We start from the raw sequence: 25,635 nt of genomic DNA on the forward strand, positions 1-25,635 counted from the left end.
GACCATAAGGAAAAAATGGGACACGGTGAACCAGCACCACGTATTCAAAATTGCACCGTTTTTGCAAAAGACATGATTTCGGCGGTTCCTGGCCACCGGCTTTGACTTACTTTATGAATAGGAGGTCAGTGACCTTTTATCAGCGCTTCCATCCAATTCGTGCAATTTACTCGAATAAAGTAAGTGGACGCCATGGACAGGACATGGCTGCAATGCTCTGCAACGATTGGTCTATAGCTACCCTTGTGCAATCGAAGTGTACACTCACAATAAACAAGTGAAATTAGAGAAGTGTGGGTTCATCAAGCGCCCATCGGTGACAAGGAGCGAAGACTTTACCTTTTGCCTTGAAGTGCGCATTTGACTGTCACACACGTGATCAACACTCCTTCATCACACACGCCGTTGATTAGTAACATGTCGTCGGTCACATTTTCGGAGAGTGCAGTCCCTATTAAGCAGGCGCCTGTGCTATCCCCGGTCGCCACAGACGGCGACAACGCGTCGTGTGGCACGCTAGTAATGGCGGATGGCATGACATACGTGGGCTACTCGTTTGGCGCAGAGAAGAGCATCTCGGGCGAAGTGGTGTTTAATACGGGCATGGTGGGCTACCCTGAGGCGCTGTCCGATCCATCGTATCGAGGCCAGATCCTTGTGCTGACGTATCCGCTGATTGGAAATTATGGAGTTCCCGACATGAACGCTAAGGATGAATTTAATCTACCCAAGTTCTTTGAGTCCGACACGATTCAAATTTCGGGTCTCATTGTGTCTGAATATTCTTTTCAGCACAGTCATTGGAACGCCGTAAAGTCACTCGGTGACTGGCTTAAGGAGCACAACGTGCCTGCACTTTTTGGCATCGATACACGCATGATCACAAAGCGTATCCGATCGCTCGGTGCCGTGCTGGGGAAAATTGAATTTGAAGGCCAGCCTACTGAGATTGTGGACCCGAACAAGATGAACCTCGTTGCCGAAGTCACGATTAAGGAAGTCACAGTGTACAACAAAGGTGCGTCTCCGAAGATTGTGGCTTTCCACTGTGGCATGAAGCACAACATTGTACGATATCTTGTCGCCAAAGGCGTGGAACTTACTGTTGTACCGTACAACTACAATCTTTCCAAGAGCGACTTGCAGTACGATGGCATCTTTATCAGTAATGGCCCTGGTGATCCTACAATGGCCTCAACGACCATTGAAAGCATCCGTTGGGCTATCAAGCAAGAGAATCCCAAGCCAATCTTTGGCATCTGTTTGGGCAACCAGATCCTTGCGCTGGCCGCTGGTGCCAAGACGTACAAGATGAAATATGGGAACCGGGGCATGAACCAACCCTGCATTGATATGCGGACCACTCGTTGCTACATCACGCCGCAAAACCACGGGTACGCAGTCGACTCGAATTCGTTGCCTGAAGGCTGGAAGACGTTTTTCATGAATGCCAACGACAAGTCCAACGAGGGAATCATTCATGAACACAAGCCGTTCTTTTCAGTCCAATTTCATCCAGAAGCCTGTGGTGGCCCAACCGACACCGCCTTCCTTTTTGACATGTTCTTGGAAAAAGTCAACAGCGCTCCACCCAAGCTCACGGTCATGGACACTTCGCTGTACGACCGTCCGACGTTCTCTAAAGTTTTGCTGCTTGGCTCTGGTGGTTTATCGATCGGTCAGGCTGGTGAATTCGACTACTCTGGATCGCAAGCTATTAAAGCTCTGCGTGAAGAAGGCGTGCACGTAATTCTGGTGAACCCAAACATTGCTACAGTACAAACGTCGAAGGGTCTGGCTGACAAGGTCTATTTTGTGCCTGTTCGCGCTGAAACGGTGCTGGAGATTATCAAGAAGGAGAAGCCTGACGGCATTTTGGTAAGCATGGGTGGTCAAACTGCTCTATCCGTGGGTATTGAGCTGTACCAGAATGGCGACCTCGAGCGACATAACGTCCGAGTTATGGGTACGCAGATTGAATCGATCATCGATACTGAAGACCGCGAGAAATTCTCGGCTAAACTTGCGGAAATAGACGAGACAATTGCTCTGAGCCAGCCCGCTACGACCATTGAAGGAGCGCTAAAGGCTGCTCACGAGATTGGTTATCCCGTGCTTGTGCGTTCAGCTTTTGCGCTAGGCGGTCTTGGCTCCGGTTTCGCTGCCAATGATGAAGAACTACGTGTACTCGCGACTAAGGCACTACACGGATCAGCCTCAAAAGGTCAGATCAAGCAGATTTTGATTGATCAGGACCTGCGTGGCTGGAAAGAGGTCGAGTATGAGGTTGTTCGAGATTCTAAAGATAATTGCATTACAGTGTGCAACATGGAGAACTTTGACCCGCTTGGGATTCATACGGGTGACTCAATCGTAGTTGCTCCGTCACAGACACTTTCTAATAGTGAATACTTCAAGCTTCGCTCGACAGCGCAAAAGGTGGTTCGTCACTTGGGCATTGTTGGTGAGTGTAACATTCAGTACGCCCTCGACCCAAGATCGGAACGATACTGCATCATTGAGGTTAATGCACGTCTATCCCGCTCCAGTGCTCTCGCCTCTAAAGCTACGGGCTACCCCCTTGCATACGTGGCGACTAAAATTTCGCTAGGTATTGATCTCGTTTCGATCAAAAACAGTGTGACAAAAACGACTACGGCCTGTTTCGAGCCCAGTTTGGACTACTGCGTCGTAAAAATGCCGCGTTGGGACCTCAAGAAGTTCTCGCGCGTATCTAACGACTTAGGAAGCTACATGCTTTCTGTCGGCGAAGTCATGTCGATTGGTCGCAACTTTGAAGAATGCATTCAAAAGGCTGTACGCATGGTGAACCCGAATCTGGATGGTCTGGACGGCTGCGCTGTTGACAACGAAACGGACCCGGCGATCCTCGACGCTCAGCTCAGCCATCCAACGGACGAGCGTCTATTCTACGTCATTTCGGCCCTTGACGCTGGCTACACGGTTGATCGCGTGCATGAATTAACGAAAATCGATAAATGGTTCCTCTCTAAATTGGCACGCATCTCTTCGCTGCGCCAGTCGGTGCCAAAATACACGCTAGAGACGATGAGCGAGCGCTTCATACGCACGCTAAAAGTCAACGGTTTCTCTGACCGTCAGATTGCCGCCAAGCTGTCCAACACCAGTGCCATGCAAGTGCGTGAGCGCCGTAAGCAGCTAGGCGTTGTGCCGTGCGTCAAGCAAATTGATACGCTAGCAGCTGAATTCCCTGCTCAGACCAACTACCTGTATATGACATACGGTGGCTCCGAGGATGACATCCCAGCTAGCGAGGAGGCTATTGTGGTGCTCGGGTGTGGTGCGTACTGCATCGGTTCGTCGGTAGAATTCGATTGGTGCGGTGTGAGTGCTGTACGCACAGTTCGTGAGCTTGGCAAGCCGGCGATAGTGATCAACTATAACCCTGAGACTGTAAGCACGGACTACGATGAGTGCGATCGCTTGTACTTCGAAGAGTTGAGTCTCGAGCGCGTCCTCGACATTTGGGACCGCGAGAACCCGGAGGGCGTAATTGTCTCGGTTGGTGGCCAAATCCCAAATAACTTGGCCATGCCCTTGTCCGAGGCTGGTGTCAATATTCTGGGTACTTCCCCGGAGAGCATCGATCAATGTGAAGACCGCAATAAATTCTCTGCTCTTTTGGACACGCTGGGTGTGGACCAGCCGCGTTGGACAGAGGTCACAGACTTGGACTCGGCTCTTGCTTTTGCTCAGTGTGTGCAGTACCCAGTGCTTGTTCGTCCCAGTTATGTGCTTTCGGGGGCTGGTATGATTGTAGCTTCAGACGAAGAACAGCTGAAAGTATACTTGAGCAGTGAATCCGTCAAGATTTCGCGCTCGGTCACCGTTTCCAAATTCATTTTGAATGCCAAGGAAATCGAGTTTGACGGTGTCGCTAAAGATGGCGCTATTTTAAATTACGCTATGTCCGAGCACGTAGAGAACGCAGGTGTGCATTCTGGTGATGCTACCCTGGTGCTACCCGCTCAAAAGTTGTATGTTGGCACAATCAAGCAAGTAAAGCGCATTGCTAGTGCCATCGCGCAGTCTCTCAATATCACGGGTCCGTTCAATATCCAGCTGATGGCCCGCGACAATGATGTCAAGGTGATCGAGTGCAACTTGCGTGCTTCGCGAACGTTTCCGTTTATTTCAAAGACCTTTGATCTGAACTTTATTAATCTAGCGACGAAGGCGATGATCGGCTTACCAGTCAAGTCGGTACCGATCGCTCTTATCGACATTGACTACGTTGGTGTTAAAGCGCCTCAGTTCTCGTTCACGCGACTGCATGGTGCTGATCCGAGCCTGGGTGTGGAAATGGCCTCGACCGGCGAGGTGGCCTGCTTTGGCACGGACATGCACGAGGCATATCTCAAGGCGCTACTGAGCGCTGGCTTTAAGATGCCTAAGGAAAAGAAAGTGCTAATTTCGATTGGCAACAAAGACATCAAGCGGGAATTTGCGGAGGGGGCTTTGATCCTGCAGGAGCTCGGCTACACAATCTATGCCACGTTAGGCACGCACGAGTATCTGACTGCGCAAGGTATCACGTCCATTGCACTTCGTAAGCCGTCGGACCCGGAAAGCGACTTGCCAAGCGTGATTGACTATATCTCCTCGGGCAAGATTGAGCTGGTCATTAATGTACCGGAAGGTACGAATCGCGAGGAGTTAACAAGCGGCTACAAGATCCGTCGTGCAGCTGTGGATTTTGGCGTCTCACTTATCAACAACATCAAGTGCGCGCTGCTGTTTGCTCAAGCCATCAAGAAAGTACAAAAGCTTGAAATTTGCAACATTTCCGAGTACTATGCTATGCCTACGATGGGCTGGCGTCCGGGTCAGAAGCTCTCAGCGCGCAAAATGTCGATTTTCTAAGCTGTAGCCTAACGAAAGAATACATGCAAGGGCATAGGACATAGCACATAGCTTGTATTGATCAATAAAGGCATGAAAAGTATGTTTCTGCCACAATGCATTCAGTCGTATAATACTTTGTAAAAGTGTATTGAACTCGCTTTAGTTTCCCGTTTTTCAGCTTTTAACAAGCATGACTCTTAAATGCAAAATTATTCCAACTTTTTGGTATACCTTTTAGCGTTGTAGTTGTGCTTAAGAACAGCTCGCCGCCAGCAACGCTACGTGCGCCTTGATCACTTTAGCAGTCTGTTCTACAGCCAATCGAGACTCAGCAGCAGTGATCCAGTCTTGCGAAATCTGGGCGGGAATGCCCGACAGAGCTTTCATCTCGTCAACAGCCTTTTCAAGATTGCCAGCTTGTACAGCAAAGTCGGCGCGAGAAAACACAGCGTCCACGTCATTACCTTCGATGGGACCTCCAGGCGGAATCATTAGCAGGGACAGTGCGGTACCGAATGCCTGACCTACAATCCCACTATTCTCAGGTATCAAGGCGGTTCGATGACCGACAGATTTGACAGCTTTAAAGCGCTCCTGAAGCTGACCCACAGACGGCGCACCTATTTCAATCGCCTCTTGCGACAACGAATTGACGGCCGTCTCAATGAACGGGTCACTTTTCGCCGCCTTTCGCAAAGCACGGACCTCGCTTTGCAACGGAGCTGCAGCCTCCACGCGATCCGACAATGCCAGCGCCGCCATCGATGTCTTGTGAACACGATGGCTGAACGCTTCATACGTCGAGGAGCTGTCTAAAACCATGCCAAGTGCGCGCAACTCGGCACGATATTGTTGCAGCTCCTGTACCCGCTTTGCACGCTCCTCTGTCAATACTTTTTGCATCTTTTCCGTCACTTCCTTGAGGCGCTCGTCATAGCGGTCCTCGATAGCTTTGCTCTCGCGAGCAAAAGTGCGCTGCACTTCTGACAATAAACTTGCACGCTGTTGACTCACGTTGCGTGCCAGATCGTCGGCATACTGTTTCTTAAGAGCATCCATTTCATCACGCGACTGGCGTGAAAGCACCTCTTGTTGCAGTCGCAGCTCACGCGCAAGCAACTCTTTATGTAGCTCGTCCTGGCGGCGCAGGACGTGGGCACTTTTTTTTTGAACGTCTTCCTCCATACGTCGGAGCGACTCCAAAAGACGTACAGCCTCCCACTTTGAGCGATGCTTCATCTCCGTAGCTAGCTGAGCAACGCGAATTGCCAACGCATTCGCATCAAGCTCCTACATGAGCATAATAACGCATTAAAATTCCAAGCTTGTACAAACATATAACACAGTCAAATTTACAGCACTTACATTAAGATTCGACAAATACTGTTCATCCATCTCTGCAGCGGCTGCATCCGATTCTTCCTTTAAAGAGCTCAACAGCTCGTTCTGCCAGCACGACATATTAACGAAAACATGGATGGCGAGCAATGCTGCAACGTACCGTAGTGGCCTGGATCTTTTTATTTACCTCGTGACTGAGATTAGCCGGACTAACGTCATCTGCTAGCTCAGTAATGACTTCACGCGCCTTGGCCGTGGCGGCGTCCACCGTCTTGGCAATAGCTGACGTGGCACCGGTCGCTGCTGCAGCCAATTTTCGTACGTCTAACGTGACAATATCCTCCTCATTGTGCAATGAGTGTTCTGTCTTCTTCGTCTGTTTCTTGAGCTTGGCGACCTTTAGCTCCGCTTTTTCGGCCTTCTTCGCAGCCTTTTCCAGTTTTTTTTCCACCTTGTCAGTCGTTTTCTCCGACTTGCTCTCGTGCGTTTTCTTTCGATCCTTTTCAGCCTTCTTTTCAGCCTTCTTCATCTTCTTTTCTTTTTTCTTCTCGTCCTCTTTATCCTTCATGCTCGCATCCTTTTCCTTTTCCTTCATTTTATCCTTCTTCTTTTTTGTCTTCTTTTTCTCCTCTTTATCCTTTATTTTCGCATCCTTCTTCTTCTCCTCCTCCTCTTTTATCTTCATTTTCGCATCCTTCTTCGTCTCCTCTTTCTTTAATTCCTTCTTGCTCTCCTTCAATTCTCCACCATTCCCCATATCTTGCATTGCTGTATTGATTACAGCGCTAAAATATTCGGGCGAGCGATTGGAAGGCGCCACAACCACCTCTGTCGCCGCTTCTCCCAGCACTGCTTCACGAAGCTTGATCCATCTCGCATCGTCTTTAAGGACGGCCGGATTCCACTCTGGATTCAGCTTCAAATAAATAGCTGCGGCTGCAGGTGTGGACAGAAGACCTAGGAGAAGAAGCTTGGGCAGCGAACCGCCTCTACTCGAGTCTGTGACGACGGAAGGGACCTTCGACGTGGGTGGCGTCAAGGCGCTAGTTTGGCTTGGAAGCTTAAAGGAAGCCGTAGGAGGCGGCAGTGTAGGTGGAACTGAACTCTTAGAAGATACGCTAAATGAAAGCCTCGATGGGCAGGCAACGGCGCGTATGGCTCTAGACCTCGATAGATTGAGCATCATAGTCGTCTTACCGAGGATCACACGCAGCGAGCAATACCGGTTTTTAGAGCTGGACAATTAGAATACCTTTTTACTACAGTCCATCGCAAAAAAAAATAACAATTATCCCTAAAATAGTCTTGAAAGCCCCATTTGGTATCGCCACACCGCGACCTGTGGATCGCTGCACAAGCAATTGCAATGCCAATTGCTTGTTTAAATTTTGTCGCTAATAATACCAGCATGGAGAAGCAGAATTAAACAGCCAATTCACTGCAACTTCTCTTACAATCGCGATCCAAAGGAGAAACTAATTTAAACGACAGGAATGTGATATAATTTAATATAATATATAACTCGATGCCATTGCGGCACATACGGTCTACATGGCATTATATTTGAATGCGCCATTTGTGCCCTGATCTCAACCATACATAAAGTAGGAATTATACTCATTTTTGACCTCTGAGAAGGCGCTCTAACGTGCGTCGCTCGACAATATTTTATAATGTACATCACATAACTGACTTCTTTGTGAAACTAAATATAATACTTGAGCGACACGACCTATTTACTCAGAGGTATGATCTGGTGCACTTAAGTGGTTCATACTTTCATTTTGTTGCGAGTCAATTAATATAGAATTATGAAGCTTTGCGCGTTACTATTATATCGCAAAGCAACCATGGCTTCCTGATGTGGTCATCTTGATTTGACCAATCAACGCTTTTTAAATAACTCAGTAATGTCAAATGCGGTATCTTCACTTCCGCGCCCCAGATTAACGGGATGACCATCATTCCGGACGAAGCGTGGAGTCTCGCCTGCAGGCGATGTGATGCCCTTGTGGCAAGCCACTCGCAGCTATTTTTTATCTTGGAGAATGCAACAGCCGTGCACCTCACACTTGACAAGACCTTGTTACATGAAGAGCAGCTTCGTGAGAATTGTCGTATCTCCAGTCTCTCGGGTGTCTTTCCGGAACTCCAATTTAAAAAAAATCGTACTACTAATGTTTCTAAGCGGCAGCGGATGCCTTTCGAGCTATTTTGTAATCGCTGCGATGCCAAAGTAGCGTCCGAGGGTTTTTTGGACGAGCTGGATAAGTCGCTCTTGCTACTTGATTCCAAGGCCTGCGCTTGTGTGCTGAGTAAAACTATTTCGTACGGAATAGCAGGAGGCGGTAGGAAGTGGGCAGTCATTTTGAAGCAATTGCAAGAGATGAAAATGCCTTTACGTATCCAAAAGCTGCAAGACTTAAATAACGTGGACTTTGTTCAAAACTCACGGGAGATGGTGGTAATTCCAGTTGCGCATCCAACAGAAGCCTCAATACGCAGCCGTTTTAGCCCTCATTCAAAAATGTCTAAATTGAGGCGATACCAAATCGAATTAACGCTGTCAGCTTTGCTTGAGAACACGATTGTATATCTTCCAACAGGATGTGGCAAGACCTTGGTGGCCATTAAAGTACTCGAGGAGCTCAAACACTTAAATCCAAGCAAGTTGGCTGTATTCTTTGTACCTACAGGACCGCTAGTGTCGCAGCAAGCTGCGTACATTCGACGCGAATCAAATTTTCGGGTAAAAGAACTGTCTGGGCAACATGGCCGTTCCGCGGCCGCGAATAGTGATCCCATTACTGTCGATGGAGGTGTGGATGTGTTGGTGGTGACGCCTCAGTACTTTCTAAATTTACTTTATAACAATTGCACCAAGATCACCGATTACAGTGTGATGGTGTTTGACGAAGCACATCATGCGACGGGCAACCATCCTTACTGCGAACTTTTAAAAAAGTTGGCAACAATTTGTCTTCAAAATCGGCCACATATCCTTGCATTGACAGCCTCGCCATTCGGTGAAGGGGTGCGCGAGGCATCTGGCCAAACTGCATTAAAGAATCTTGCTCAAGCATTTGATGCTGTTGTTAATGCCCCTACAATTGCTGCAGAAGATCTGGAGGCAAGTTTTATTCCAAAGGAAGCACAATGGGTCACGGTACAGGAAGATCAGTATGAACGCAAGCTTCGGGAAAGTATCAAGCGTTATATCGAGGCGTTCTATATGCAGCTTCGGCGATTAATGAACGGGCAAGCGATGCCGTTTGAGAAAAATTATGACACTGATGACATGGAGTTGTCTCAGTTTCTTGCAAAATTAAGGATTTTACGATTAGAAGCTGATAAGAAGGCTAGAAGAATTCTTGCCGAGTCTGATGTGTCTGGAAGCGAAAAAAAGCAACGCCAACTGTCCGATTTGGAATTGATCTTAGAACATTTGCAAAAGGTTGCATCAAGTTTCTACAGCTTAAGCATTCATGGTGCCGGAACAGTCGCTGATGGTTTGCGTCGCATTTTTAGCGATTTAAAAGTTGCTGAAACAAAAAAAGGAAAACGAACTTACGTGCTCGTTGAGCAAACATACTATGACGTCATGAATCCGGCATTGGATCATTTCTCTTCCGATACTTTCACCGGCACTGACATCTCTAACCGTGTACACCTTGTAGCCGATTGTATTCGAAACGCAAACTTCGATCACAACTCGCGTGCCATTGTCTTTGTTCGTCGTCGTAAAACAGCCATACTACTGGCAAAAGCAATGGAAGCTCTGGATGTGCTGCGCGAGCTTAACCCTACGCGCTTTGTTGGGCATAATTCTTACGAAGGAATGTCGTGGGAAGAGGAGCAACGGCCGACCTTAGATCGCTTTCGCCAAGGACGCATTCGCCTTTTAGTTGCAACAAACGTTCTTGAGGAAGGTCTTGATGTTCCTGAATGCTCTCTGGTAATTCAATTTGACGGAGTGGTAGGGGTCACAAGTCTGATTCAAAGTCGAGGTCGAGCGCGTCACCGAGACAGTACATTTATAATTTTTTGCTCTGCAGTAGGAAAGGAACGGAATCAAAAACTCGTTGAAAACGAAAAACGACTAGTGATGTTGGCAAATATGACTGCTTCGAGATTAGAATCGAAAAATATAGTGAAGGAGCTTATGGAACGTTTCCCAGAAGATGTCAACGGCAATTTTGCAGCTAGCGTGAATGAAAATTCATCGCCATTAACAGCTCGAGCAACTTTCGACGTAGTTGCTGATAAAGTATACAACATTGTTGTGGGAGGCATCTTTCTTGGTGCTAAAAAAGATTTGCAACAGACAATCCTGGAAAGAGTCAGTGAAATTGCATCAGTCAGATTAGCAGATGAAGGGACAGGGTTGTGTACTGTTGCTGCATCTCCTGATCAAAGCATTCACTCATCGTATAGCTCGCTATGTTCAGGCATCGACTTTTATTTTCAAAAGCAGTCCTTCTGGTTACGCTACGAAGGTGATGATATGGAAAGTGCAGCAGGTGGGAAGGTTGCAGAAATCGTTCCTAATGTTGGCCTTTGTCGAGGTTTGATGACTCCAGCGGGAGCTTTTTTGGAGCTGGAATCTTTTGGCGACGTAAGCAGGGTACCGGCTGACGTACAGATGGCAACAGATGCATTGCTCATAGATTTTGGCTTCCGCCGTGTGGATTTCGATATGCGGGCATTATGCGAGCCATGGGTGTGGTTTGATCTGACTGTTCCAAAAGCTGCTTGTGTTTACCTTCACTTTCGGCTGCCACCATCATGTTACAACGAAGACACACGTGAGTGTAAGACATGCCAACTACAGGCGCTCGTTTATCGCTTAACGCTGCCTTTCTCTGAGAAGTTAATGACCCACTTATGGAATTTACGAGTATTTTTTCATAAGCTTGGAGTTGAGGTCCGCGAAACAAAAATTCGACAAACAGATACAAAAATCTTGTCGTCCACAAATCATCGCTTTGGTCTACCAGTAGCATATGCTTTGCAGTGTCTTCTCTCCCACTGCAGCTATTTCATGAATGGAATTTTGCCTTCTCAATTTTTTGAGCTGCTGACCAACCAGGACGAGAAGGTTCAAGAGAAAGCACTACTTTATTTTCGCCCGCATCCGAGTAGTACCAGTGTTACAGATCAATTTTCGCTCTATCTTCAAGACGAAGGTCCTACTCTGAAGTCGTTGTGTGGTAGCATGTTCCTGAACCCGACAAACATTGTTTATAAAGTCATTGTGACGCCTTCACGAATTGTCTATTGTCCACCCGATCTAGCTCCAAACAATCGCGTGTTTCGTCATTGGGGATCAGCGAACTTTATGTACGTGTACTTTCGTGATGATAATATGGAGCGCTTAGATTACACGTCTAGAAATATTTTGGTACGAATTCGACACGTGTTGAATAATGGCATTGAAATTCCTAACGTACGAGGTGGTTTAAAATTTCGATTTCTTGGCTGCTCATTGAGTCAAGTGCGTAATAGTAGTGCAATATTTACGCTTCTTGACCACCAGGAAGTGAGGTCGTGGATTGGTGACCTATCCCAATTAACCTCTCCAGCAAAGTATTTGAAACGGCTGGGTCAAGCATTCTCATCTACAAGAGAAACCTTTAATGTCAATCAAAGTATTCTCAATAATCCAGTCGAGGATATTGAGAACGACGACTACGTATTTACAGATGGATGCGGCGAAATCGATTCAATTGGGGCGGAAAGTATTGTGAGCGCCCTTCAGCTCCCTTATACTCCGTCAGCTTTTCAAATTCGTTTAGGAGGTGCAAAAGGTGTTCTGGTGGTGTCTGACTTAGGGCCTAGCATTAGTCTTGAGGAATCTATTGTACTCCGCAAAAGTATGTCTAAGTTCATGTCCAGTCACACGATGCTCGAGATCGTTGCGTGCGCGGGTATATCTGAAGCATATCTTACGCGCCAGAGTGTCTTGATCTTGAATGACCTTGGGATCGACGAAGACGTGTTTATGGAATTGCAAGAAGAATATTTAAGCGAACTTCGCTCTCTAATCGCGTCGGATGATGGAGCATACTTTGAACTTAAGGCAGTTCTGCCTCCGTCACTTATTTGGTGGATTGACGTGCTTGCTCGTAAACTTGAGGTAAAAATTATGACAGACGAATATTTGTCGTCGCTGGCCAGAACGGTTTATCACTATCGACTTGCCAATACAGTAATGCGAGCCAGAGTCCCTATTTCTAAAGGTCGCACTTTGATGGGCGTGGCGGACTTCACTGGGGCTCTAGATTATGGTGAAGTATTCGTTCAGTACACTGAAACTGACGAAGACACTGGTACCGAGAGCTATGTGGCTATTGATAATGTTGACGTTGCTGTTCATCGAAGTCCTTGCCATCATCCTGGCGATATTCGAGTTCTTCGTTGTAAAGCTGATGTGCCGCTTCAATTACGTCAATTGAAGGATTGCATAGTGTTTCCTTGTAAAGGTCCACGACCGCATCCTGACGAGTGCACAGGTGGAGATTTGGACGGTGATATGTTTGTCGTCATTTGGGATGAGCGGTTGATTCCGTCAAGAACAAAAGTTCACGAACCGATGGCGTTCGACGAAGATAATGGAGAGGACATTGGTCCAAGAGTTAAAGAGTACCATGAGTCAACTGATGACGCTGGCTTAGTTGACTTTTACATTCATTCTATCCAAGACGATATTTTAGGTGTTGCTTCGAATGCTCACCTTGCGCTGTGTGATTCATCAAATGATGGAAGCCTCGACGAAAACGCGAAGATTCTAGCGCGTATATGCTCAAAGCAAGTTGACAGTCTTCGCGCTGAAAAAGATTTGGAAATTGTGCGCAACTTGGCACCGAAGAGCTATCCTGACTTCATGCAGAATAAAGAGAAACCTTCATATCCATCGAAAAAGGTTTTAGGCAAGATGTACCGCCGTTGCAAGGCCATTTTTGACTCAACGATGACGAAAGGTGTGAGTCAAATGCCCATCCGGGACGATACCTTTTTAATTTCTGGATACACTGAATACATTCAGTCTGCTACAATGCTTTATCACCAGTATAAGTTGCGTCTGAGAGCTTTGCTGCTGATGTCAGGGGCCCAAACCGAGGCGGAGCTTGCAACAGGCATGATCGTGGAGCCTCAAAGCGAATACAAAGCTGACTACTTTCGATTCGGCGAGCAGTGCAAACATTCCTTTTACGTTCTTCAGTCTTCATTTCGGTCTCAGTTTGATTTCAATATATCTACCCTCGCACCTGGTGAAAATTTAAAATTTGCGGCGGCTTGCTACTTTGTATCGTACGATGACTCCGATGCAACCACGCGCTCTCTTAGTTTCCCATGGATTGTGATTGATTTGCTGACAACAATTAAAACAAGCAATGCTGACAGAGTGCAATATAAGATGTGGACACCAGTACGTTTATCGGCATTTGCACAAACTATTCCGAAGCTACAATTATGCATGCTTGCCGAAATTGCGACAATTACGGAGGAGTTACTAGCCGACTTGTTTGATCGATTGGTAGCTGTGAGCTCGTTGCGCTCAGAAATGCCGGGCAACCTTCAGAAAAAAGAGTTCAATCTTATACTATTCGGCTCATCGGGGCTGCTCACTTTTGAAAAGCAGTCTGACTTGGATGTGATGGTTTGTTGTACGTCAACCCGAGGCTCGCTAAAGGCTATCGCTAAGGCCTTAGAAGGGTCGCACGGAAACATAAATGTAAAAGATAATATTCGTGTTCCTCTCTTATCGTTTTCATTTCAGCAGTGGTCTGTCGAGATGTGCAAGTTTTCAAGTGGTCCTGTAAAGACACGGCTTTTTCGAACGTACATGGAAGAGTACCTTTTCTTTTGGCCATGCGTGTACTTTCTCGTGCGTTGGGGGAAATGCGTTGGATTGATCCGGCGTCGCTCAGGTGGCGGGCTTGATATGTTTTCACCGACAGGCTTTATTTGGTTGTTTATACGTTTTTGTACTGAGCAAAATTTTGTGCAGCCGATTAGCGTAGGCACTATCACGCTAAAAGAAATTCTTCAAGATAATGAAATTGATAAGGAAATCTCATTTTGGACGGAGCTGCTAACCCGTCTCGTGTCTGGAGGTGAAGAGGAATCATCTACACTATCAGCCGCCGATGTTTTGCTATCTTTTTTTGCATATTATGCGAATTTGTCGAATCCCGATTGCGCGTACGGATTTACAGACCCGCTTGATCCGGAGAATGACACACAGCTAGAATCCGATGCGGTCACGTTGTTCCGCTCTGAATGCCACATTGCACTTCACCAGTTAGTGATCGAACAGGGAGACATTAAGTATTTGCTGACTCATCGCAAAGAGCAGACAAGTCGAATAACACTTAGCCATGCGTTAAGTACGCGAATTCACGAGGCCAAAGACTTTTTCTCAAGAAAATTTTTGTTTGAAACCAAAGCAGACAGCTCAACTCGCCTAATTTTTACGTTGCACCCGAATCTGCTCCGCTCTGACTTATACGTAGCTGAGATAATTGGGCCTGGTGATGCCGTCCAGCGAATTGAAGATCACATTCGCATGATTGAACAGGAACTTGGTGCACGAATGCCGTTTCGTTCAAATAAAAATTTTCATCACGAAGGTTCAAGCTTGTTGCTATTTGAAGGGGCCGAATCTCAGCAGGAAAAAATTGGGTTTCAAGATTACTTTGGCGGGCGACATGTTGAACATAATAATATTCGCTTGCATCAAGCGCACTTGATCTGTTTTATGAATGGGCGCCAGTGGTACGAACATGCTAGTGTAACATTTTGTGCCAAATTTATTCAGCAAATGATAAAACTATCGAGATATGAACATCTTAATCCAGGTGTTGCCAAAGCAAAAGCCTATGTGCGCTTCGGGCATCACTACCTGATAAATTTACCACGCTCGTTTGACGAGGAATCAATTATGCTCGCTAGTATCAAAAAGCTTGAAGACGAGTTTGAACGCGGCCGGACTGCGCGTGAGCTATATGAGTCTGTTTTGATTGCAAAACAGAAGCAAAGAGCGCACGCCGACAATTTGAAAGAATGTGATGGAGCTGCGGAAGAGAATTTTGATGAGGAGCAGGGTGGTTGGAATTGTTGCGATCACTCGGAAGAAGATGACGATAGGTATGAAAAAGAAGGTGGCGGGGGAGGTGAGATGAAGCAGAGAAGGCATCCACGGCGGCCTCGCATGCAATTGCAAAGCGCGAATACAGTCGCTCAAGGCGATAAGGGAGTCACGCATTCATTTTACTCAATGATTGAGTCTCAGCATGCGCCATGGACAAAAGTCTACGCCGAAACGCGATTGGAATTGACATCAATTGAAGAATTTGATTCGTATCAGGTCTCCATTGTCCACCAATCGTTTGAATACAACATTAGGCTGACAAACGATTTGCAACTGATAAAAGTATCAACACGTCCTTCTCGGTGGTTTAGCGCAACTTTGAAAATGCGGCAAGAACTGGATGATGAGAGTCAAACAATGGACTCGACGCCGGACGTGCGCTTTTACGTGTCGACCACCGAGGATATGCCTAAAACCGACAATTTATTCGTAAAATTGGCCGAGTGTTGCAAAACTGCACCCGATGGCCGAGGCATTATCGAGTTTTGTGACGAGACTCGTGCTAAGGTCCGAATAAGCCGTCATCTATTGGAGGCCGGCGAGTCACCTGCGTGCATTGGAACAATCCGGCACGTACGTGGTACCAAGTATTACAACTCGGTCACCGAATTGCAACTGTCATTGATGCATATCCGCGAATTTGGTATTCCCGACAGAAACCCTGAAGACGGCTTTATGAGTATTCGTGATAAAGTCGAAGCAGAATTTTCGCTTCCACCATTGACGCCAGAGCGCCGCTTGCTACCGGCCTTTGCGCGAAAGTTTCTGGCGACAGGAATGCAATTTGTTGACTTCTTGCGCACTAAATCTGATCTCGAGTGCGTGAAAGGTACCGATTGGCCGTAAATTCGTTGATCCTGTTAAAAAGCTTATTTTGTTTTCAATTGCTTCTGATCAAATTTCACTGCACATTTCAATTGCCATAACTTGTAGGAATTCAATAATTTATTGCATAATTGCAGCACATCTGCAGTTAGCTATACAATAGAGCTGCATGTTCGATTAAGCATATCATGCCTCTTCAACTCGTCGACACACAACCCCTTTCAGTTCACACTGCTCAACCCGTCCGTTGATATATAACTTCGTATCACTGATGTAACGGGCCAAAGTTGCCCTAATATTACACATGTGCCTTTAAGTGATGTAATTGTACCTACCACTTGGGCGTGGTTCACTTTGTGACCAACCTTGTGTATTTGATGTCCCTGAAGGCATTCACATCAGCGGGGATGACGGCTAGCGTCATCCGTTACGTGAGATATCTAGAAATACATCTCGCAATTCATATTAGTGTTTATCTACCGAGATGACATTTTAGAATTGGTTAAGAAATAGGTATTTAAATTTAATACGATAAAATATAAATCAGTCTGAAAATTACTTCCTTGGTTCCACAACAACTGCTCACCAACCGATGTGTACCCTATTACACTCCCCCAGCAGACTGTTGACACCGAGTGACAAGATTCGCTTCATTTCTTCTTTGAGTTTGGAACATAAACAACTAACCGTTTGGTTGTGGTTTGCTTTCCTTTGTCCCATGACAACTAAGCGTGAGTCCCAGACTTGTCGCACCTTCCTCGACGGTGAGGGAATGGTGGACTATAAAAGGCACACTCAATCGAAGGATGAGGAAAAAGAGCGTCGCTCTTACACGCTTCCTCACGAGGACGAGCGTTGGCGGCGCCCGAATCTGTTCCCAGAAATGGTGTTGCCGATGTCTTGCGCAGGACACAGGACTCTGAGTCCAACATTATCACGAACTCGCTTGATGAAGAGCAAAAGCTGGCAATTCCCATATAGAAAAAAGCTTATCGTCGAGCTACAGGGATAGCGATAATCAAAGCTCACAGTGAATACCGATTCACTCCACTTAGCGTGGAAGCACGTCTCAAAGAGATCACGGTCACAGCTTGACCATCTGGATCTCCGGTCCCTTGGCGAGGACGCCGGAGGAGATCGCTGCTCACGATGCTCTTCATGAGCGATACCTTACGGCAAAGATAATGACGCGAAGTCAGTATCTGATACGTTGCGTGATCAGGTCCGTGGGGCTTCGGTGACCTCAATGAGGGATATTCCGATCGTTTTGTTTCCAAACGAATCAAAAAGCGAAAACGACGCTTCATTTATGAGTTGGGTCCATCGGGCCCGCCGCCTCCGCAATGTTTGGAATATTAGAGAGTCTGCGAATGTGGCTGATGCTCGTCTTGAACGGAAGCTTCGCTTCGATTTCGTCAAGCTTAAGGCCAAGGGCCAGTTACGTTCGGCATTTTTGCCACAAAGCGAAGAAAGGTCTAGCCGATATTTCAGTGCTTTGGTTGACCGTGCAACCATGGATCGAAGCCGCACTAAGGCTACATATCGATTTATTCCCACTTTAAGTGGTGGGTAGCGTTGCTTGACGCAAGTTCAACCCGAGCTTGGCGCTCAAAAACGTCAACGGCGTACGGCCAATATTGCCGAAGAGGTTCCTCGAACTCCCAGGTGCTTTCAGAAAAGAGGTACCCCAGCCACTTCAGCAGATACTGGTATTAGCCCTTACAACGGATTCGCTTTAAAAGTTCTCCACGTGAAACTGAAGGTTCCCTCGCGCATCAAGCAGCGCGGGAGGGGGCCGAAATCTCTCCGGAAGCATTTGATGCTCTAAAGTACGAGATGCAATTTCTTCGCGAGGGCCTTGCTCAATTTGAGGGCTTTTCTAGGCGGTTTAAAACCGTATTTCAATCCTGGAACGTCAGCAACCTCGTTTATACGGTCAGCTGGACATCCTGGTGCGGATGCAGCATTCTGCGGCATGGCCATCTCTTTCAGCGCTAGCGCCTCCAAGTCCACATAGGAAAGGTTTTGAAATGGCTTAAGCAAGACGACGTCGATCACTAGGTGTGTACGCAGCTTGCTAGGAAGATTGAGCGTGGAAGCTAGGCCCTTCTTGGCCACGACCGTGAATGGTCAAAGCACAGGTGCGATTTGGTCTTGAAGATCGCGAAAATCAAATTAGTAGGTAGATTTCTAGTGCCTAATAAAACTCGGTCTCCGACCGCAAAATAAATTTACACCTTCTGCCTTTGGCATCTGCTCTTATTTTTGTTTGTCCTGGCTATGGGGAATCTGCTTGTTCTATTTGTTTGTCTTGACTATCAGCCATCGTGTCACATACATGTCTTCCGAAACTAAATCGCGTCGCGTGAAACTCGCTTACGCAATTCCGAATGGCAATAAGGCTGATATCAGCAAGCCTATCGGCTAGTTATTCCCACCAAGCCCTGAGTCACGCAGTGGTATCGTTAAAGGCATGCGTGGAAGGGTGATACATTAAACATAGAACAGAATGTAGCTTGTAGGAGCATGAACAGCGTTAATTAACGCAAATTCCACCACTGGGAGCAATGAGCTCCAGCGCTTTGATGTCTGAGCACATACACTGCGTAGAACATCTTCAATTACGCGATTCACACGTTTTGTTTGATTTCTGGTCTGCGGATGGTCCGCGGTGGACATGTTCAATCTGGTGCCAAGCACTCAGAAAATCGATTTCTAAAATCTACCCGTGAATCGGGGGTCTCGATCAGAGGTAATTGCCACTGGCAAGCCGTGTTGTCAAAACACGCGATCGATGAACGGCCTTGCTGTACCTTCACCCCGGCACAGCCGCTAAGTGAGCCACGATGGCGGTGTTACCGGCCGAATCTTTCGGTGGGCCAAAAAGCAGTATCCATACTAATGGACTCCCAACAAGTTGTGGAGCTGCAATGGTCAAAGGGTTTAATCCATTGGCAAGTTTTGCATGTGCGAACGTATGTGCTGACCCATTGTAAGGCTTACTCCACCAATAAATCTGGCTTACAGAGCCGTAGGTCTTTTCTCTACCGAGATGACCACCAAGGATAGTATTATGTGCCTCATAGAGGATTCGGTACTTCAAATTCTCATCATAAGGAAACAACGACGCGCGAAGTATCCGCATCGTCCGTGCAATAAAGCAACAGGTCGCTATCGATAGAAAATCGATGTAACCTTGCACGCAAACGTGCCGACAATTTATAGCCTGATTCAGTGCTCTTTAGAGCTAGTAGCAGAGCTACTTACTGTTCATCCTGGGCGTAAGGTGAGCAGATTAATTCATTTATAGGCGACATTATAGTCGTTAAATGAGAGAGCTCATCATCCGGCTTGCGTGATAACGCATCAGCTAAAGTATTCTGCTTGCCAGGCATATACTTCACCTCGAAGTTGTATTTGGGGGAAAATGATAGCCATCGGGCCATTTTCTGTGAGAGATGCGGTGACTTAGTCGCAGTGCGTAATGACGGGTTATTTGTATATATCACAAACGGCTTAGAGCCTAGCAGATGAACTTTGAATTGACGAGAGCATACTTCACAGCAAGAAAATCTTTGTGGTGAACTGAGTAGTTCTTTTCGCAGCTTTAAGCTGTCTATACCCCAACTCAATTACACGTTCACGCCCATCATCATCTGTTTGTAACAGAGCACTGCCAATTGCAAAATCCCCTACGCCACAGACGACATTGAAAGGCCATTTTGGATTTGGCAGTGCCAGAAATGGGGCATGGATATGACTATCCATAACTGCTTGGAAGCCATTATGCTATGTGCTAGTCCAGCACCAATCCATATCCTTTTTAAGAAGATTCGATAATGGCCTAGCCAGATCAGCGTAGTTTTCGCTATATTTGTGTAAATTATTGGCGAGACCCAACCACTTACGCAAATTCTTTTAATTTTAGAAACCTGCCAATACATTATGGCTTTCACCTTAGTGGAATCCGCTCTAAACCTCGCTTCCCAATGAAGTACTCTGAGAAAGGGATTTCTTCTGCGCCAAAAATGCATTTCGATTCATTGGCATACAATTTATTGTGCGCATACATTCGTGCTCTGCTCGCAAATGGTCTATGTGGTATTACACATCCAATCGACCCTTCTCTGCACGACTATGTACAAAATATTCATCAAAACAGGTTTGTGCATATTCTCGATGAGGGCGGAACAGTTGCGTCACCAGACGATTAAATGTAGCCGGGGTATTAAAAAGCACTTGTAGTATAACCAACCACTCCCATAGCAAACCGCTTGGGCTGCTAACCGCCGAAATCAAAATTTCGCGAGATCACATAAGCAGTTTATAATTACCATCGACAAATTCACATCGTATATCCCACCATATCGTTCTGTAGACCATCCTAATAGGAACGGGGTTTTGTGCTGGTATAGTGGCAGCATTGAGCTAACTATAAGCATGCAAAAATGCGCCATTTACCATTTGACTTTTTGACAAAATGTCGGTGTCGAATGGGAAGATTTGTGCTTTCGTACCCTTCCTGCTTCGTGCTTAGCCCCCTCGATGTTATCGTTTACACCATTACAAGCGTATGCAGTTGCTCGCTTGTATCACTTTGTGAGGGCATTGACGCTTCGAGTCTCCCTTGTCTCGGAGTAGAGACAATACGCCTGCCTCTTGGAGGGCGGGACATTCAAATCCCCAAATTTTCCAGCCTGCATTGGTTCTATGCCAGAACTGATGTCTAATTCGACATCCGACAAGGAGTTAGGTAACTTAACTTCCTTGTCTAGCAACCATTTCCGTATCACTTCACTTGCATTAGAAGGGTTTGACCCGAAATGCCCTGGTGAATCGCCAATTGTGTCACTTTTGACGTGCCACCTCGGCCGACCACACTCGGTGGACTTAGATGTGCCACTCCGCGTATCTCAGGGATGTTACACCTTTGATGACTCGGCCGTAGGCCTACAACGCTTTCAGCATCTAGTGAATCGTTATTGCAACGAGTGTCACTCGACGGAGAAAGTGCCGATCGAACCCCTTTTTCTGAGTCGGGCTCAAAATTAATGTTCAACATTGGAGTTTATTAACGTAGACATTTCAACGTCTAATACACTGACAGATTCAGTCAGTGATTCGCGCCAATATCGCTTTTGTTGCCTAGCAAAGGTGGGTTCATGACTCGCCAAGACATTGCTAGGAACATTGCGCTGTGGTGCCCAAGTCTTTGACCTACAATCGATACATAGCTCATGGCGTTCAAGCCAGGCCATACCAAGGATGAAATTGTATCTAGAATTCAAACAAGGACGAGACAGCGTTCCACACCATCAAAGCTGCGAAGACATCCACATTACCACACACGAAGCGCACGCGCAGCGATAAAACGCCGCCGTCTCAAAGTGCCTCAATTGCAACGCCACCAGCTACTGATGCTACTGTCGCGCTACTAACCGGACTTAATGATCCATGCCTTTCGCAATGAGGATGTAGCCGTCATTTGTCGCTCATTGTTGACTACAATGAGTCGGCTCCGTTGTCATCACCTCATAGAAGTGATGAGCACAGCGAGCTAATGGAGAAGGGTGATGCGCTATATTGGCCATCCAAACTTCACTTATTGCTCCTAACATAGAGACGCCTAGCGTTGCGAAGGCAAACTTGCCTAACGTCAACAAAGCAACTGTCTTGTCGTCTGCGCTAGCTAGCGCATCAACCATTCGTGAGAGCCCTCCCCATAAAGGTACAGCTGCTTCTGAGTTTGGTAGAACAATAACACCTGTCGTTCAAAACATCATACACAATGGGTCTGACGCGGAAGAGTCTGTAATTAAACTCCACCGACGGCACGTGAACTTGTCCAGTTGGTGTCACAATTTAGCCGTTTCGAACGCGGATATGTTACTGGTGGTATGGTGGTATACCACGATGCCACTTCCATCAGAATGGTCTTCTTCAGATTGAGCTAGTTTGTCGCTCCTTGAGCGCGCTACTCTAGATATACATAATTATTATGGCATCAATAGCTCGCTCATGTAAGGCTCAGGAAAACGACTTGGTCGTGTTTCCGATCCCGGTCGTATTGCATTCGAATGAATCAACCGACCATTACGAAGCGGAATTCCTGCGCCGCTTTAAGCCACACCCGATGTGGCGAGACAACGTTCGCAGCGGTACGGAACCCCTGTTTCTTCCCATCACGCCGCTCCTACCAGTCCATTCGGAGCTGGTGGAGCGACAACTGGTGCTCATTCTCATAGGTAGACACCAGGCCGGTACGTCGACACGCAGGGCGTCGACGAGTTCCAAGACTCGAAACTCTTCGGGCAACCCCTCCACTGGACGAGGATTTGAAGCTTTTTCTGCACGAAGCGGTGGGCAATCACTCCTCCAACAACGAAGCAATAATTTTCAGCAGCATCCATGAGTGGAGGTTGCGCCTGATGAGAGCGGCAATTCAACCCACCTATTTGCCGCAGCCTATCTCGCTTCCGTTCAGTCGCAGAATCGAGAGTGCTGAACGACAGATCGGGGATCTCAAAAGTCAAGTCTCGCCGCTGCGATAGAGAAATTGCCAGGGTTATGAAGGCTGAAAACTCGGCTGGACTATTTGGAGAAGCAGGTTATGAGAGACTCGCGTCTAGTGCGCAGTCCTTCCGCTCTCCAAGCTTTATCGCGGTGGGAGGCATTATTCGAAGCGAAGTCTTTCACCTTCGTCGTCGTCGTCCCCACCTGATCGACACTCGACCCACGGTCCGCGTCACCATCGGTCTCCTTAGACGGATGGGTCTCCATATACGGTGGGAATGCGAGCCTATAATTAAGTTCTCCAACCCCCTCGACCACTGTAAACGACCCGATGAAACGCGGCAATAGTGTTCGTTGTACCTCAACAGCACTCATTGTTTTTGCGACCATTTTGGTCCGCGTATTTTGTCCTGTGCGCTTGCCATCGCGTCACGGACCTTTCGTGTGATGGCTAATCACTAATCCACAAGCGTTGAGCCTCGCACACGCTTTTAACATTAAACTCGCCTATAACACCGCCGAAAGGCCGGTCATTGGACGTAGTTGTCAATACGGAAACATCGTTATTGTTGAGGGTACAGGCAATTCTTGGCGTGACTCCATACTGACCACTGCTAAGCGGGCAGGGTCCCTAGGGCAAGTCTCCGTCGTTTGGCATGATACCCTCACGGGTCATCGTCATGTCGAAGAAACGATGTCCCTCTTTCGCACCGAGCGTGGTGAGGGGTCCTCCCTTCATAAGACGGGCTGCGCACAAAAGATACTGGCGTCCGAGGATGGCGCAGTCCGTTTATATAAAACCGTGTAACACCCGTACTGGCGTGGACAGTGTTATTAACTGCGAGCTCCACGACAGGCAAAAGTTTGCTTCATTCCTTAGGAGTTGCTACCGTGCGCAATATATCCGCCACGACCCGATAGACTCGTTCCGTTTGGCCATCGGTCTGGGATTGATCGGCTGTTACATGTGGAGCTTGCTAACCAGCAGCTCAACGCATGACGTCTAAAAGCCGACGTAAATGTGGACCTCGATCGGATACAATAGATTCGGTCATCCGCTGGACGGTGCAGGCTTTCTACGCTGAAACTGTTCGCACGAGCGAATATAGTTGGTCACCCATCTATCTAGGTGTGGCCACCAAAATTCATCTGACACTCGTTAGAATGTCTTTTTACGGCCCAGATGCTTACTAGATGGCGCATCATGGAGCTCGTGAAGGATCATCAGCTTATGATCTTTGTCATGAGGTACATAGATTCTCAAGGGATCACAAGGTGACAGCTGTCGCCATAATAGGTCATCGCTGTAAATTAGTGGATTAAGCTTAGCCTTCAGTTGCGGCGGAAGGGAGACCTTTCATCCACCGAAGTGATCAAACAGCAGGCGACGATATTCGTCCTGACTGTAGCTCTTCATTTCCGGAGGTAAACGAGCTCGTCACGTGGAAGACCTTTATGGCTGCCAACGTCGACGACTCAACTTGTGCCTTAGTACGAGACGCACTATCCTGGTGTCTTGCCTCGAAGTCTGGTCTGCGCGATAATGCATCAGCCAATTTGACTTACCTGGCTTGTAGTCAACTTGAGAATTGATAACAGAGAAGAATGTAAGCCATCTTGCCATTATAGAGAAACGTGCAGTCAGTTTGTTGCGGTCAGCATTGATGCGGGATCCGGTTAAATCACAAATGGTTCGGTGCCCAATAGGTGAGCTCCCTCATCGAATAAAATTTTGTGAGCAATAGCGACACTCGAAACTAAACAAGAGCATACTTTATTAAAAGTAGCTCCTTGTCATGCACAAGGTCATACGAATCCGCGGCTTTTAACAGGACTAATAAGAGATGACACGGTCAACGCCGTCGTCATATATTTGGCAATTTTTGCCAGATACTTGACTATTTTTGCCAGATCCTTCTGCATGAGCGCGCTGCTGATTGCAAAATTAATTGCATCGCAGACGACGCTAAAGGGTTTAGCGGCGTCTGGCAATGCTAAGATCGGTGCCTCTATCAGAGATTGCTTCACTGATGTGAAAGCATCTTCTTGTTCTTTAAACCAAATCCATTCTGCGTCCTTTAGGAGGTCAGATAATAGTTCTATTTTTCAGCAAAACTGCTGCTATATTTATGCAAGTAATTAGCGAGCCCAAGGATTTGGCGCAAATCCTTCACATGCCGTGGGATTGGCCATTCATTAAATGATTTTACCTTGCCTGGGTCTGCTCGTACACCTACGATGTAGCCCTAGCACAGGTATATCGGGGACCCTCATGACGCACTTTTGCAAGTTGACGTACAATTGGGCGTCCTTCAAAGTCTGCAACACAGCGCCTAAATGACGCTTGTGCGACTATTGCGCTCAGCCCGTCCTCGGCCCTACTATGCACAAATACATCGTCAAAGTAATGGGGCGCATAGGCACGTTGCTGACGCATCACGTGGGCCACCACTCGGTTGAATGCCGCTGGATAGTGTAACGGGGCGTATCGTTACATGAAATTAACACTAAAAGGTTGTTAAGTAATATTATCTAAAAGGTAGATAATATTTGGTGGAGGAAATTACTTTATATAGTAATGTCCTGAATTCTTATCCATAAATAGGTATAGACCATTATGTCTATTTATTCCGCAGACTGATCAGCTGTAGAAGTGATCAAAGAGAGTTACAAGATAAGATAGATAAGAATTCATTTACATGTTTAGTATTAGTTTATAGTTAAGTCAACATTTACAAAGATAGATTAACAAACCTTAACTATATTAATACAGTTTTCATTTTACACTCTTAAGTTAACTTGTCTTAAGAGAAGTCTTCCTCTATACGTACAGTGTACGTTACCTAACGAGAGGCACCACTCACATCTGAAGCAGTGTGAAGTGGACTTGTACTGAAACAGTACAAGTCGCAGTG

The 25,635-nt window shown here is 46.8% G+C and overlaps 3 protein-coding genes across 3 annotated transcripts; 2 read left to right on the forward strand and 1 right to left on the reverse strand.

Moving 5' to 3' along the window:
- Positions 1-412: 412 nt before the first annotated feature.
- Positions 413-7,426, reverse strand: CCR75_004632 (uncharacterized protein). The gene is made up of 3 exons (XM_067962718.1): positions 6,389-7,426; positions 6,253-6,333; positions 413-6,177 (listed from the first exon to the last, which is right to left on the reverse strand). Exons 1-3 carry the CDS (start codon positions 7,412-7,414, stop codon positions 5,140-5,142), a joined length of 2,145 nt encoding a protein of 714 aa, XP_067820548.1. The 5' UTR covers positions 7,415-7,426; the 3' UTR covers positions 413-5,139.
- On the forward strand, positions 418-4,905 carry CCR75_004633 (uncharacterized protein; the record flags this gene model as incomplete). The annotated part of the gene is made up of 1 exon (XM_067962719.1): positions 418-4,905. One exon carries the CDS (start codon positions 418-420, stop codon positions 4,903-4,905), a length of 4,488 nt encoding a protein of 1,495 aa, XP_067820549.1.
- Positions 7,427-8,182: 756 nt separating the features above from the next.
- CCR75_004631 (uncharacterized protein) lies at positions 8,183-16,228 on the forward strand (the record flags this gene model as incomplete). Its single annotated transcript, XM_067962717.1, has 1 exon — positions 8,183-16,228. One exon carries the CDS (start codon positions 8,183-8,185, stop codon positions 16,226-16,228), a length of 8,046 nt encoding a protein of 2,681 aa, XP_067820547.1.
- Between the last annotated feature and the right edge of the window lie 9,407 nt (positions 16,229-25,635).

The sequence above is a fragment of the Bremia lactucae genome, linkage group LG12, assembly GCF_004359215.1.
Source record: "Bremia lactucae strain SF5 linkage group LG12, whole genome shotgun sequence".
NCBI classification, from domain to species: Eukaryota; Oomycota; class Peronosporomycetes; order Peronosporales; family Peronosporaceae; genus Bremia; species Bremia lactucae.